Source organism: Sarcophilus harrisii, chromosome 3 (genome assembly GCF_902635505.1).
Source record: "Sarcophilus harrisii chromosome 3, mSarHar1.11, whole genome shotgun sequence".
NCBI lineage: Eukaryota > Metazoa > Chordata > Mammalia > Dasyuromorphia > Dasyuridae > Sarcophilus > Sarcophilus harrisii.
Window position 1 is genome coordinate 189,421,411 of NC_045428.1, and position 16,579 is coordinate 189,437,989.

At 35.3% G+C, this 16,579-nt stretch overlaps 1 protein-coding gene across 1 annotated transcript; it reads left to right on the plus strand.

Annotated features, from left to right (window-relative positions):
• Nucleotides 1–254: 254 nt before the first annotated feature.
• CPOX (coproporphyrinogen oxidase) lies at nucleotides 255–16,288 on the plus strand. The gene is made up of 7 exons (XM_031958873.1): nucleotides 255–881; nucleotides 2,743–2,886; nucleotides 4,328–4,438; nucleotides 5,970–6,111; nucleotides 10,931–11,149; nucleotides 12,648–12,752; nucleotides 14,715–16,288. Exons 1-7 carry the CDS (start codon nucleotides 365–367, stop codon nucleotides 14,800–14,802), a joined length of 1,326 nt encoding a protein of 441 aa, XP_031814733.1. The 5' UTR covers nucleotides 255–364; the 3' UTR covers nucleotides 14,803–16,288.
• The last annotated feature ends 291 nt before the right edge of the window (nucleotides 16,289–16,579 follow it).

Below are 16,579 nucleotides of genomic sequence, written 5' to 3' on the forward strand. Positions count from 1 at the left end.
CCAGTTCGAAGGGCCGTTCTTCCGCTGGCGGGTAGCGGGTGATTAAGCAGTCGCCCAGGGACTGACTAAGGGCTATCTAGAAGAGCCGTCTTGCGGCTTCGCCTTTATCTCCAGGCAGACGCGGAGCCGGTTCTTTATCAGTTGGTCCCCAGAGTGTGGGGGGCCACTGTCTAGATTCGAGCGTCTAGAATCGCCGGGAGTCGGGAGGACTACAGATCCCAGCATCCCCCGCTTAGCCCGCCCCCCTCACGTGGCCTCTGCTCAGGCTCCAGGTTTAGTTTCTCTTTCCCACGTGCCCCGCGCCAGCTTGGTTGGCTCCCCTCGCACCTGACTGGCTGGCGTTGGAGCGAAGGTGCGCGGTAACATGGCCTCTTCCCTGGGAAGGCTGAGCGGGAGCCGCTGGGGGAGCGCGGCGCTGGGCCGCGGCTGCCGGCGGCCGTGCGCTCGGCCCCCGGACTCCGCCGCAGGGCGCTTCGGCGGGGCTGGCCCCGGGCAGACCCGGGGGCTGGGCTACGGAGGGGGCACTAGAGGAGTAGGGGGCGGGGGCAGAGCGAGAAGAGCCCCCTGGCTGGTGGCGGGACTGGCGGCGGGGCTGGCGGGCATGGCCGCAGCCTCTTTACAGCACCTGGCGCGGGCCGACATGGTCCCTAGGACCGAGGGCGCGTCCGGCGTTTCGGAGAGGGCGGACGAGTTGGCCCTCCGCTGCAACTCCTTCATGGCCCACCCCGTGACTGCCCTGTCGGAATTGCGGGCCCGGCCGGGGGACATGAAGACCCAGATGGAACTACTGATCATGGAGACCCAGGCTCAGGTTTGCAAGGCGCTGGCGCAGCTGGACCGGGGCGCAGGCTTCTCGGTGGATCGCTGGGAGAGGAAAGAAGGTAAGTCTGTCGGGTGGGAAAGGGGGGGGGAGAAGGGGGGGAGGGGGGAAGGGAGTAGAATCCCGTAAGAAACCTGGGCTTTACAAAGTCTGACGTGACAAGTCTGTTCCTGGTACAGCCGGATGGCACGGTGGATAGAGCACCGGCCCTGAAGTCGGGAGGACCCGAGTTCAAAAGCGGCCCTAGACACTTAAATATGTCCTAGCTGTGTGACCTAACTCCCCAGCTGCCTCAGCAAAAAACGAAAACAGAACCAACTCTGTTATAATGACCACTCGTGGATAATAAAGAGTATACAGTGGTCTACAAGCGGGTCAGCGTCTTGCACATTGTAGGCGCTTAATAAATGCTTATGTACTGACTAGCATGAGTCAGCAATTTAATGACTCTTTTCTAATATCAGTCGTAACCATCCACTAGAGCTTGAATATAGCCTAGTTCTGTTTTTTTGAGTAGAAAGAGCAAGTGAAATTTTATGTGTAGAGAATGAAGGCTCTTCCAGAGATGTGCCAAAACTTCCCTACCTTCCCATTCCTTCCCCTCCCCCCTTTATAAAGAACAAGAAAAAAAAAATTTTTAACGAGCTCGAGAGCGGTTTGCAGATAATCACTTAATTATTCAACTATGAAGATGGCCCCATTGGCATGGTTTCAAATTCTTATCATATTCTTCAGACGCTCACAGACCTGAACATCTTAGATTTTGTACTTGGCCCTCTGAGAAATGGTTCCCGCGTGAGTCTCTGTACAGTCCTAAGTTCTTCTAGATCAGCTGGCTTTCTGCATTAAAAATTGTCTTAAATTGTCTCTCAGATTGCTTTTTTGATGAAATGCAATTAGGTATTCATAATTTTCACCTTTAGGACATTTTTGAGTGAGTAAATAGTATGGCCGACCAGCCAAAGTATTGGTACTTTTTCATAAAACTTTTAAACGTTGTGTAGACAAAGATGAGTAATTTAAATAGGGTTTTAAGGTCCTTAACAGTTCCTATTTATAAATGAAATGTTTTGATATATGGTCAAAATGTTGTTTTTTTAAAAAAAATTTGCTCCTATTTTTCTTCTCTGACAAACTATTCTGATGTGGTTTATATTTTTTCACTAGTAGGTTATTAGCTAATAGTAGGCTATAAATTCTATATTGATTTTCATCTTTTTTGTTGTTATTTACTTGCTTTTTGTTCTTATTTTTTTCCCTTTTTGATCTGATTTTTTTATGTGCAACTTAATTGTGGAAATGTGTATAGACATGCACTTAGCATAGGATTATTTGCTGTGCGTAAAGAGGGTTGGGGATGAAGGGAGGGAGAAAAAAATTGCAACACAAGGTTTTGCAAGGGTGAAGGTTAAAAACTGCATATAAAAAGCTTTAAAATTAAAAAAAAATTAAAAATAGTAGGCTAGTAGTAATCTAGTATTAATACCATGTGATAATAGTATAAGAATATAAAAATAATACTAGCTAACATTTGTTTTACATGTACCATTACCACATTTGAGTGTCACAACTGTCTTGTGAGGTAGATATTACAAATATCTTTTTTTACACATGAAGAAACTGAGATTTAGAAAAGTCTGAATTAACTGTAATTCTACAAAATTTATTCGGTAATTAGCAGAACTGTGACTCAAAACTAGGTCTTTTTAAATATAATTACTATGCACTTAACTGTTCCTTATGTAATTGTGTGTGTATGGAAGGGACCTGTAACTTTTCTGTGGCCTTCAATTAATATTATACATCTAAACAACCTAGGTGGATGAAAAAAAAATACTTTTAATTCTTGTGAATTTTAGGTTTAAACTTTTTTCCCCCCCTGCATTTTTATGTTGGATTTTTTGTTGTTGGTTTTCCCTCAGGTGGAGGGGGTATCAGCTGTGTGCTACAGGATGGTCAAGTCTTTGAAAAGGCTGGAGTTAGTGTTTCTGTAGTTCATGGGTCGCTTTCTGAAGAAGCAATAAAACAAATGAGAAGCAGAGGAAAGGTCCTCAAGACCAAAAATGGTAAGTCAAATAATTTTTTTCTCTCTTTTTTCAATTTTTTATTGAAGCTTTTTATTTACAAAACATATGCATGGGTAATTTTTCAACATTGACCCTTGCAAAACTTTTTGTTCCAAATTTCCCCTCCTTCTCCTCCACCTCCTTCCCTCGCTAGCAGGTAGTCCAATACATGTTAAATATGTTAAAATTATGTTAAATCCAATATATTTATACATATTTATACAATTAGTGTTGCTGCACAAGAAAAATCAGATCAAGAAGGAAGAAAAAGAAAAACTGAGAAAGAAAACAAAATGCAAGCAAATAACAACAGAGAGAGTGAGAATGCTATGTTGTGGTCCACACTCAGTTCCCATGGTCCTCTCTCTGAGTGTAGATGGCTCTCTTCATCACTAAACAAATAGCACTGGTTTGAATCATCTCATTGTTGAAGAGCAAGTCAAATAATTTTAATATATTTGATTGTAGCTGTTAACTTTTTTTTGCATACTTATTTATAAAATGAAGCTTTAAAGTTGTTGGAAATGGTTGTTTGGACACAGGCATTTAATTAGCATAATAGTGATCTGTTTTTTGTTGTTTAATCATATCTTATTCTTCCAAGACCTCATATGAGGTTTTCTTGGCAAAGATAATTAGATGTTTGTTATTTCCTTCTCCAATTCATTTTAAAAGTAAGGAAATTGAGGCAAACAGGAGTAAGTGATTTGCCCAGGATCATATAAATAATAAGTGTCTAAGACTAGATTCGAACTCATGAAGATGAGAGTCTTCCTGATTTCAGGCTGACCATCTGTGTACTGTGCCACCTAGCAGGAAAAAACAGACTTGGAGGTCAGCTCTGATACTTCAAGTCTCTGTGATCCCAAATCAATCTCTTGAACTTCTATATATAGGTTTCCTTTTTCTTATCTTTAAAAGGAGGATAATAATACTACTTTACATTAATTTCACAGGATTGCCATGAGAAAAGTGCTTTGTAAAACTTATAAATGTAGGTTGTTTAATTGCTATTGGCCCATTTACTATCACATTGTTACCCTTGAAATATGTGTAAAATAGGGAAAGGAAGATAGGTACTTCAGTGGATGGAACACTGGATTTGAAGTCAGAAAGTACTAAGTTTAAATCAATCATTCTCAGAATTTATTGGCTTAGACAATAATTTGCCTGGGCAAATTAATCTTTGTCTACCTCTTGTTTTTTCATCAGTAAAATGGAGATAATCATAGTACTTACTTTTTGAGATTATTGTAAGGGGCAAATGACAGTATTTATGTAAAGTGCTATGCAAACTTTTAAAGCCCTGTGTATAAATGCTAACTACTAATGTTAGTTATAATAACCAGCAACTTAAATTTTAAAATGCAAATTTTAAAAATTTCATTTTTTAGATTGGTGATTTTGTTTTTATTGAATATACTTTATTATTACTCTATAGGTCAACTGCCCTTTTGTGCTATGGGAGTCAGCTCCGTCATCCACCCCAAGAATCCTCATGCACCCACTTTTCATTTCAATTATAGATATTTTGAAATAGAAGAAGCTGATGGTAAGACTCCCTGGGAACTATAGAAAAATTCTTACTGTAAAATGTGGACTGACTTTATCATTTAGAAGCAAGAAGAAATTCATATCCATTGTGATTGAGATTTTTCATATTTGTTATGAAAGTGTTCCTTGACAGATGTGAATAATGTCCTAGGGATGGAAATCTAGTGAGAGACTTGGATGTATTGACTTAACTATGAAATTAGCTATTTAATCTCTGCCCTTCCTAGACTGTAATTGTTTTTATTTGTCCTTCATTCTCAGCAAGAACCAGTGACCCTATGAAAGTGATGATTTGCTTTGCTTGTGAATTGGATTTGAATGAGGGAAAACTACACAGAGTATGAGACTTGCCTAGCTGGAATAGATGCTTTGGCAAGTCCATAGACAGGATGATACATTCCATTTTGAAACATTAAAAGTCGTATAAATATATTGCAGGGAGTGTCTTTATATCCTGTTAATGTGAAATCAGGAACTTTTTGTGAGGAAATGGTTTCTGTGTACATACACACATACATATATATGGTGTGTGTGTGTGTGTGTGTGTGTATATATATATATATATATATATATTTAGGACTAGTTACCTCTGTGTTACCTGTTTAATTATTTTAGGGATCTATGATTTCTGCAACATGGATGTGTCTTTCATCATTGTATATATAGCTCTTCAGTAGATATTCTTTGAATTTCTATGGACCACAGAATTAATCATTCAATGACCTGCCTTCTTTGACATCTAATCTCTAAAATAATAGCAATGTGTATCATTCATTGTCTTCAAATCAACCAATTTTGAACAGTGCTATTTGTCATATATAGAATGAAATAAATTTATAATACCACAGGTTAATATTATTTGGATTTGTTCGACCTTTTTTCAAGTTGATAATTACAACAATTATATGGACTATATATATCAAGTAATTTCTACCTATCCCTAAATGAATTTTGTCTTTTCTAAAAATTTTTAGTAGAATAGTGTATGTCTGCACAAATTAAGAGTGTTGGTCTCCTTAATGACTTTTTTATATCCTAATTTTGAGGCATACCATACATTCATTCTTCCAAATAGAAACTATTTGGATGATATTATTAAAAATCCTCATCCCTATGTTTCCCACATTAACCATTTCTTTTTACTCTTCCTTTGTCATCATCTTCCTTTGGTTTTTTGTTTTTTTTTTGGTTTTTTTTTTTAACTTTTTTTGATTTTCTACCCTGCAGATTGCCATTGCCATTTCTCAGCTTTCGAGTTGGCTTTGAGAGTTTTAAAGACTTTTCTATACGAAATTATCTTATTGGTTCCATTTGTCTTTATTATGTATTTATATATATATTTATGTATTTCAGTTATTATGTATTTTTAAAACGTAAACTTCTCTTATTTTGTTTTTATATTTATATTCCCATTACTTAGTTCCTGGAACATAACAAGTGCTTAATAAAATTCTTGTTGATTATATATTTCATACCTAATTTGGCTGCTAGTAGGCCTTTTATTACAGGTTGTGTTTTTTATTTGATAGGTAACAAACAATGGTGGTTTGGTGGTGGATGTGACCTTACTCCAACTTATTTGAACCAAGAGGATGCTGTACACTTCCATAAAACCTTAAAGGATGCTTGTGACCAACATGATCCAAGCTTCTACCCCAAGTTTAAAAAATGGTAAGTGGAAACATTGAGAAGCTCTTTGGGGTCAAAGTGCATCCCATGATTTTAGGAAATTTCCTCAGTTTTAGGTAGACTAACACTTCTTAATTCTAAGTGTCAACAGATTTTAAAAACATTCATTTTAGTAAGTAATTCATTAAGGAATTGATTTAATATTAGGCAAAGAAATCTCTTTTCTGTCGCAAACAATTTAGAATAAGATTTTAATCTTGTGGGAATCGATTTTAAAAGGAAAGAAGAAAAAGTTTAATTCATAAGTTCTATTTTTTTTCTGAGAGACAATTGGGATTAAGTGACTTGCTCAGGATCACACATCTTGGAACTCTATGTGCCATCTAGGTGCCCCTTTGAATTTTGTTTAGATACAACAGATAAACACAAATAAATTCACAACCTCCAAACAACATTCTCTGAAATCTGTTATATATGTAAAACAATGTGAAACTAACAGTACCCACAACCTATGCTTTTATAGTTTTTTTAATAATAAATTTATATAATTTTAAATAATACCAAATTTGCCTATTGTATTTCATCTGAATTTGTGGTATTATTTGCATAGTTACAGTATTTATATCAGAATGCAGGTAGGAGATGTTAGTAGATAAGAGTGTTGAATTTAGAATAAGCAAAACTTGAGTTCAAATCCCTTTACTAGCTTTTTTGATCTTGGGCAAATCATTTAACCTGAATTAGCATTTTCTCATTTGTAAAATAGGGATAATAATAGCACTTAGCAGCTACCTCTCATGTTTGCTGTGAGAGTAAAAATGAGATAATATTTATAAAGTGCTTTGCAAGCCTTAAACTACATAAATGCTGGTTCTTATTGCTATAATAATATACATCAATATGTATAAACTTTTTACTCTTCATTCTACATCTCTTCCCATAGTTTTTTAATGTTTTTTTGAATTCTTCATATTTTTTTGTTCTTTATGATTGTAAGTATGTCTGGATCTATGGTTGGGATTTATTGTGGCATGTGGTGTGAGATAACTGATCCAAATCCATTTTTCCCTAAACTTTTAACTGCTTTGTCTTAAGGTTCTTTTTAACTAAAGAAAAGGAAAGAAACAGAATTTAATAGTAATGGAAAGAGTAAGGTCACAGTGAGACAGAGGGGATGGAACCTGGATATGGTTTGAAAATAAGAAATATTGGCTACTGAGAAGTCTAGGAAAACACTATTAAAATTGTGAAGAGGACTCTGGAATGTACTTGGATGTCAAGTACCAAAAGATATTTGAGAACTGCAAGGAAGTAATATATAGCATTTGGAATAGATTGGGTACTCTTAAATGAGGAGGACAGAAAGGATTGTTTTTTTTCTTTGCTTTTGATACCAAGAATGATCACTGTGTATGAGGACATAAAGTCTTCTCAGAAAAGAAAGATTATCAACTCTTTCATCATTCCTTTAATACTGAAACTAGTGGTTCCACCTAAATAAGATACAGTTTTTATATGTTAACGTGTTACTTATCTTCTACAAACAGGCCATCATATCTTGTAGGGCCTTTTTTAAAATTGCATTAACTAGAACAGCCAACTGTTACAGAAGGAACTTTTATCTGTAAGAGGAAACCAAAGAAGATTGCCAGTTAGAAGGAAAGGGTTGTGATTACAGCTAAAGCTATGGATTTTAACATATTTTTGTCTTTTTAAATCACTTTTTGGAGAATGATTTTGTAATCACATAACTCAAAGTTTCTCTGTGATTTGACTTATCCTCTCTTTATCATAACTACAAAATATATAAGTGAAGGAGAGAAAATATGGTGTAATACAGATGAAAATGATCATGAACAACTATTATTTTGTATTTATTAGGAATCCCTTGTTTCTATTCATCTCATTTTTTTCCAATTTTTATTTAAAGTTTTGAGTTCCAAATTTTATTCCTTGCTCTCTCTCCTCTCTCCCTGAGATGGTAAGCAATCAGATATTGATTATGCATTTGTAATTATGGAAAATATTTCCATACTAATCCTTTATACAAAAAAGACTCAAGTAAAATGAAAAAAAATTTTTAAAAGGTAAAATATATGCTTCTGTCTGTATTCAGACAATATCATTTCCTTCTCTGGGGGCAGATAGAATGCTTTATCTTTAGACCTTTGGGATTGTCTTGGATCATTGTATTGCTGAGAAGAGCTAATACTATTTATGGTTCCTCCTCAAACAATTTTAATATTACTGTGTACAAGGTTCTCCTGGTTCTATTCACTTCACTATGCACCAGTTCATAGAAGTTTTTCAGGTTTTCCTGAAATCATCCTACTTGTCATTTTTTTATAGCACAATAATATTCCATTACTATCATATACCATAGCTTGTTTTGCCATTCCCCAATTGATGTCCACTTCTTAACCACCACAAAAAGAGTTGTTGATCAAATGATATGCAGTTTTATAGCCTTTTGGGTATAATTACAAATTGCTTTCCAGAATGGTTGACAAAGTTAAACTTTAGAGATTTCTTTTAAATTTCCCTGCTTAACCTTCCTGGACATTTTGGGGGCTTTTCTAACAAGGGACCATTTTTTCTTTTTTTAGGGAGCACGCGCATGCGTGTGTGTGTGTGTGTATTTTTAAAATCACTATTTATATATACCTGAAGTTTCTTCTGTGTCATAGAACTGATAATGTTTTATGACTTAACTGTTAAGGCAGAAAATTCAGATATATGTGTGTGTATTTTTAAAATCACTATTCATATGCACCTGAAGTTTCTTTCTGTGTCATAGAATTGATAATATTTTTATGATTTAACCAAGGCAGAAAAATTCAGTCTGCCAAATTCTCAGAGAATTTCTCATAGACAAGATGGTGAGTTTTCCCAATGCTTTCCTTAATTTTGGGTTTTTCTTATGGTCTTGCCTGGAGATTGTGAAAGCTAGGAAATATATCCTGTTTATTTTTTTCCTTTACATGAAATGCCACTAGTTTTATTTCCCTGCAGTTGTAAAATCAAAATTGAAGTGTTTTTTTTTTTTTTTTTCCACATTTTCTACTTTTTAGGAGAACCCTTATGTACTTATTGCCTTACTATTGAGTTTTAGGCCTAAGTTATAATATTTTTTAAAATAATAATAGCATATTCGTATTATTTAAGTTTTACAAAATACTTTACCTCTAGACAGTAATAGTGTAAATTATCTATAGTTTTTCCTTAATTCTCTCTCTTTTGTTTTCTTCCTTTTGGCAAATCACAGAATTATACTTCTGTTTCAATTTTTTTTCAGCATTTCACTTTTTTCCTGAATGTTATTTCTTGACCTCTTTGCTTTCAATTATATCTCTATTCCCAAAACTTGTTCTGCATTTTTTCCAGAACTAATTCTTTTTTACTTGAATGAATATTTTTTGTAGATTAGCTCAACTTTTTTATACAAGTCAAATTCACTACTAAACTTTACTTTTCTCTGATCAGAGCTGAAACTTCAGGGCTTATAAAGTTTCTCATTTCTCCAATTCAAATATTTGGCATCACACTTAAGAATTTAGAAATGTATGTCAAACTTTAATTATTTTTAGGTGATCTTAATTCTTATTTAGGTGATCTCATATTGACCTAGACAATTAAGTTTGCCAAATCATTCAGAAAAACTTAACAGTTAAACCAAACTCTTAGAGTGAAATTTTATGTTTTTCCTCACCAAATTATTATTTCATCCCCAGGATTTTGAATCATTGCAGGAAAAACTAGGTGTAGATCAACATCTTTGATTACAAATTACAAAATATAAGGAAAGCAAAAAACTAGAGGAAAATTTTGTAGGAGGTATCACATCAGAGATAAAGACTTCATTTCTCAAATATAGAGAGAAAACTGAGTCAAATTTATAAAAGTTCTAGTTGGCAGTTTTAAGAAGAAGAAATCAAACCTGTCTGTGAGGAAAAAAATGTTCTAATCTCTTGATTAGAGAAATTCAAATTAAAAAAAAACTCTGAGATTTCACCTTATACCTATCAAATTGGCTAATGTGACAAAAAAAGGATGTTAGAGGCAATGTGGGAAAACTAGGACAATAATGTACTGTTGGTAAAGTTATGAACTGATCCAATCATTCTGGAGAACAATTTAGAACCGTGCCCAAAGGGCTATAAAACTGTATATACTCTTTAGTTCTGCAATGCCATTTACTACATATCTTTGATTTTGCAATGCCATTTACTACATATGTATTTTAAACTATATGCTCTTTGATCCAGCAATGCTACTTACTAAATATATATATTTGTACAAAAATTTTTATAGTAGCTCTATTTATGGTGGCTAAGAATTGGAAGTCAGAGGAATGCCCATGAATTGGAGCTAAAGAAGCTATGGTGTCTAAAAGTAATGGAATATTATTATGCTATAAGAAATGATAAACAGGATGATTTCAGAAAAACCTGGAAATACTTGCATAAATTGATGCCTAGTGAAGTGAGCAGAACCAGGAGAACCTTGTCCATAGAAACAGTAATATTGTTTTGATGGCTTATCTTTTCTCAGCAGTACAATGTTTTTCATTGCATCCAACTCTTTGTGACCACATTTAGGGTTTTTGTGGCAAAGACGCTGGAATACAGTTTGCCATTAGCTTCTCCAGCGTCTTTGCCACAAAAACCCTTCAATAACAGACTTTTTACAAAAGACTCTTCTCAAAGCAATGTCCATTATGTTATAGACTTTGCTGATTTTCAAGGTTACTTTCTAGGCAAAATAGCTGGAATATTATGCTTTTTAATGCTTAAACTTTCATTTTAATGTTTTTCTCTTTGGAATGTATTTAATTCCTTCTAACTTCTGTTTTTCTTTTCAGGTGTGATGACTACTTTGTTATAAAGCATCGGGGAGAAAGAAGGGGAATTGGGGGTATATTCTTTGATGATCTTGACTCCCCATCCAAGGAAGATGTATTTCGTTTTGTCCAAAGCTGTGCACGTGCTGTTGTACCTTCTTATATTCCCTTGGTGAAAAAACACTGTAATGACCCATTCACACCTCAGGAGAAACAATGGCAGCAGCTTCGGAGAGGGAGGTGAGACTGGAAAAAAGAAAAAATTCACATACATAGAAGAGGCAGAAGCAACTAATGATAAAATGATACAGTGAAAAGTCATTAATGCATATCAGTGTTTACTCACATGAAATGCTTATTACATTCTTGTTCAATTGTTTTTAAGTCAGGTCTGCTGCTTATTGGGGTTTTCTTGGCAAAGGCACTGGAGTAGTTTGCCATTTCCTTCTCCAGTTCATTTTATAGATGAGAAAACTGAGGCAAGCAGGATTAAGTGATTTGAACATAGTCACACACACAAGTAATTGTCTGATACTGAATTTGAAGTTAGGTCTTCTTGATTCCAGGCTTTGGCCTTCATCCACTGCTCCACCTAGTTGCCTCAAGCTTTAGGTCTCACACATAGCTGGTATTTAATAAATGCTTGTTGAATTGGAGGTCAGACCCATATGAGAGAGAGCGAAGTGGTAAATAGTCTTGAAAATGACAATATTTCTTCCTTAACAGTAAATTCTTAAGGTTCTTTGTAGGGTAGCAGTAATTATCTCAAGACCAGAATTAATAATGGGTGGAAGAGGGAAGAGTCTCACTGAATAATATTCTTACATTTAGGACAAGTGAGCACTAACCTATTCTTCTCCACCTCTGCTCAGCTCAGAATCCACTAGTAAGGCAAAAATATTTACAAAAAAACACTGTCAGGAAAACCCCAAATGGAAACATGAAGAGAAAATTGCAACTGAAAAAACTGAACGATGACAGTAGGCAAATTTAGTTAGAGAGACCATCCAGGTCCCACCTGCTGAGGACAACCTTATGCTTCCCACAGAGCATGAGGTCATTGGCTGAGAGCTCCTTCAGTCTGATGAGACAGCTCAGTGGATAGCTCCCTGAATCTTGAGTTGGTCAGGAAGAGCCAAGTTCAGGTTCAGCCTCAGGTCCTTCCAAGTTGTATGGCTAAGTTTACCTCAGTTTCTTCAACTTTAATATGAGGATCACAGGAACATCTACCTTCCTTCCAGGATTGTTATGTAGATCAAATGAGATCAAATTTATAAAGCATTTGGCATGACACCTGGAATTATGATCTGTGAGAAGAGCTTGTCAGTCTTGAAGAATCACAATATAAGGGATTAGGATCTGGAGGGAGAGAGTAGCACTGTTCTAAAATTGAAGTCATTCTTCTTTTTTTCTTTTTTTTTTTTTTTAACAGCTGTGAAGTCTATTCAGTGTATTTATTGGAAAACATAACCTTCTTGTTTTACAATTGCCGTTTGTTTTAACAGCATCTATCTCCTTTTGTTCAGTGGGTAGAATACCCCATTTATCCATTCCTGTACAGATGCTAAAAATTCATTAGGACTTCCATCTGGTGATCTCTTGATGGCTGCTGGTTGTCCTAGGAGGACCAAACTGCTGTGTTATTAACCATTTACTTACCGTGACCTAATCTTAGGGAAGAGTTTTTTCAACTAATTTCCCCTTTCCCCCTCCCCCCTACTCTTTTCTTTTGGGACAGGTATGTGGAATTTAACCTGCTTTATGATAGAGGCACAAAATTTGGACTCTTCACTCCAGGATCTAGGATTGAAAGCATCCTTATGTCTTTGCCCCTAACTGCTAGGTAAGTAGATACTTTGATGTAGCTGTCATCCCCCAGTTATTCCTTTTTCCTAAAGTGAAATAAAATTAAGGCCTCAAATTTCCCTATTTGAATATATTTGATCCTAAAAATGCTGCAGAATAATGTAGAGTATTTGAGGCTATTTGACCCAAAAAGAATATGTTAAAAAAAATAACAAAATGAGAATTAAAGGAGTGAAGTAATGAATGAAAAGGGGGCCAAGTTTGGTTTTGAGTCCGGTTAGAGCCATATTGGCCAGTTTTCCTTGTCATTCATTCAACTTTTATTCAGGCTTACTGCTCACCTTTCTCTTATAAAATGCCCAACTTCCTTCAAAGGCCGCTAAAAGTGTTAGAAACCAGCACTGTAAATCAAAGGCTCCCAGCCTTAGAAAATATTTTATGTAGGCCTGTCTTATGTTTGAAACTCTGTTTTCAGTGTATATGTCACCTCTCCAAGGTAAGAATGTCAGTTCTTAGGGAGGAAAGCCATTGCCTAGCTATTTTTTTTCTAGTACATCTTGGTACCTAGCATGGAGTCAGAACCTCAACACTCAAGAAATATTTCTCAAATTGAGCAGCCATTTTGTATTGTGAAGAGAGGGCCTCAGTTATCTTAAATTCTTTTGGACTATTTCAAAAGGAATGGTTCCAGGTGGAGTAGGAAACTATTGTTGAATCTGTATTCAACTTTCTTGATTTGGACTTTACCAGGTGTCCCCTCTCTAATAACTGGTTTTTGTGCAAGTTGAATGAAGAATAGTCTCAACTATCAAATAATTGTTGTATAGGCTTGTGTGAGAGTGCCCTGATATAGCCAATTCAGCTTCCAATTGCATTTGATGATAACACTACTATTACTAGCAAAAAAGAGGAACAGATTTTTTGTTTTTTCTTAAAGATTAGGACTCCCTATCTATGGACTACTCATACATCAGATCCACCGAGCATAGGAACTTTGACCTTAGCCTTAGGCAACCTTCTTCCCCCCAACCCAGGAGGTCACCATATTGATGCCAGATTTAACACAAGCATCCAACTATCTTAGTCTGTATAACATATTAAATTATTAAAATATAATATAATATAAATATATTAAATTCATTGAGGCTTCAAGAGTCAGGAAAATCTGAATTGAAATCTGACATCAGACACACTTATTGGCTATGTGACCCCCAAGCAAATCACTTTTAACTTTCCTTCTCATTTTACTCATCCATAAAAGGGGGATTATAATAGGGCTTATGTTCCAGAATTGTTGTGAGGATCAAATGAGTTAATAGATTTAGCACAGTACCTGGCACATAAGCTCCATATAAATGTTAGCTAGCCATCATTATTGATATTATTGTTAGTCTACTTACAGCTCAGTTCCCAAGTTCAGTTCTGACCAGATAAGCAGAGTTCTTAAAACCCAGTTCTTTTGACCCTCTGTTTGATATCTTTTATTCACTAATGAATGCATTGATAATCCAGACTCCAAGTAATAGACATGGGGCCCCTGGTGTTATTAATTCATCATCAAACATTTATTGTATACCTCTTATTTGAATAGCATTGTGCTAGGGGCTATAGCTAAAATGGGGCACAAACTCCATTAAGGTTATACTTTGAAGCATTATCATGGTACGAAGATGAAGTCAACCTTGGGTGGGTCCTAACAAATTACAAAATTTTTGAGTACAAAATAGATCTTTCAATAGAGGACTATCTTAGTTAATTCCATAAAGATTTATCATCAGAAGGTTGCCTACCAGAGAATGAATCACTGTGGCTACACTGACTTATCCAAACAGCTGCCAAGGCTAATGGCTGTACATTGGCAAGATCATGGGTCAAATGGAAAACTATGGTCATTTTTTTTTTTTTCATTCTGTTGGAATTGCAATTTGCCCTGATTTTGGAGGGATTCTCATTTAAAAAAAAAAAAAAATTTTTTTTTTAATTTTTAAATCGTTTACAGATGGGAATACATGCATGCACCTTCAAAGAATTCCAAAGAAGCTGAGATCCTAGAAATCCTACATCACCCCAAAGACTGGGTGCACTGATGTGAAAAAGCAGAATTCCTGTGTCAAAGAAAAATCAACACATAAATTATCTCTCTTAGATTTCTTGCAGCTACCATTGAGTGGCAGTTGAACAGACTTTGTGCCTTAAATCAAGCAGGGGCTAATAATCTGTAAATTCTTTGACTTGCAACCTGAAGAATTGGGGGTGTTTATCATCATTTTTCCAATGATGAACTCTGCCAGTGATGCAACATCCAAGTGATAGTTTTATTTTATTTTATTTTATTTTTTTTGTAAGCTAATGAACTGCTATAAAAACTGATTGTTTTAGTCATGTTCTCCTGTATTTTTTCTGCTGCAAAATGTGAAACTGGTTTCAGTGTGATATATGATATACACAAGTGGCACATTCAATTCTCAGGACTGGAATAAATTGTGTCAGGAAGCTTTTTGTTATAACAGGAAATTCTTGGCAAATTATTTTATTGTATTTTTTCTAAAGTTATGTATTTTATTTGGAAACAGACTTTTGTCATACTTGAAGTTTCATAGTTTATATCCCTTTCTTATAGTAAATATAAATATGGACTTAGTAATAAAAATATTTTGTTTTGTTGTAAAAATGTTTTTATGCTTGTTTTTTGATTGAATAACTATAGATATGTGATTTTAATCATAATTTTTAAAATCTCCCATAAGATAGCTGGACTTGAAAACAGAATAGCTAAACTCCAATAATACCACAAATCAAAGCTTTACAACTCTTTTCCGTTTTCCTTTGTTTATTCTTTAATATCTTTAATACTTTAATAATATCTTTATACTGCATACAAATAGAGATAGATTACAGATGTTTATCTATTTTATCATCTCTTTTATCTATTGTATTTTTTTATGCTCTTAGTTTTGTATTTCATCTTTTCTATCATTTAGCTTTTCTAGGAAATGTTTTTAAACAGCAAGTTATTTCATGGTGATTTGGGAACCAGCATGCCCATGCTGCTAAAAATAAGTGTGAAAAGAAAAATCAATTCTTCAACAATGGTCATGTCACAGCAGAGTGAATAAAGACTTTTTTCAAAGCCTACGACCAAGTCTTACCTCAGACACATGGTAGCTTTGTGACCCTGCAAGTAATTTGACTTGTCAGAGGCTCAGGCAAATCTTAAGAAAATTGATAGAGGGATTTCCCACTGCCAGTGAAATCACAACTTCCCAGCAACGTGAAAGTGAAGAATCATATATTCCTCCTATTGGTAGAAAGGAGGTTATTGGTCATCAAGTTCAGCTTCTCTTTGGAACGTCCCTCACAAATGGGTCATCAAAGATAGTCATTTGCCTGTGTGTTTACTACTGTTCAAGTTAGTCCCTCTCCAGTTATTGTATGACTGATTGTTAAGGGAATTATTCCTATGATTGAACCAAAAATAATGTGAATTTCACTTTTTAATTTAAAAGGGTTTCAAGTAAAGGAATTCTCTCCAAAAAAAAAATCCCAGAGGTTTCAAAACATTGCCAGTTGGAAGTGTAAATTATGTAAATGTACAAGTGCACTATTGGTGGCTGAACTACATGATTGCATGGCTAGAAACTATGAAAGTATGATGTTGTTGAATGAGGGGAGTGAACAGAAAATTAGCTTAAAGGGGAATTCCAGAACTCATCTCCAGAAGTTTCAGAATGGACATGAGTTAGCAACAGGTTAAAGAGGAATCACAGAAGGGTATTAGAAACAGATGACATTCAATATTTTTGAACTTTATGAATACAATCTTGTTATTATAATAAGCCAAGAAGAAAAAGGTCAATTTTAGTT

What these genes read in the sequence shown, in the direction of transcription:
- CPOX (XM_031958873.1), top strand. Translation starts at nt 365, where the DNA reads ATGGCCTCTTCCCTGGGAAGGCTGAGCGGGAGCCGCTGGGGGAGCGCG. An exon ending in CAGCAGCTTCGGAGAGGGAG is followed by an intron (nt 11,150 to 12,647) that starts GTGAGACTGGAA and finishes CTTTTGGGACAG; the next exon opens with GTATGTGGAATTTAACCTGC. An exon ending in TCTTTGCCCCTAACTGCTAG is followed by an intron (nt 12,753 to 14,714) that starts GTAAGTAGATAC and finishes AATCGTTTACAG; the next exon opens with ATGGGAATACATGCATGCAC.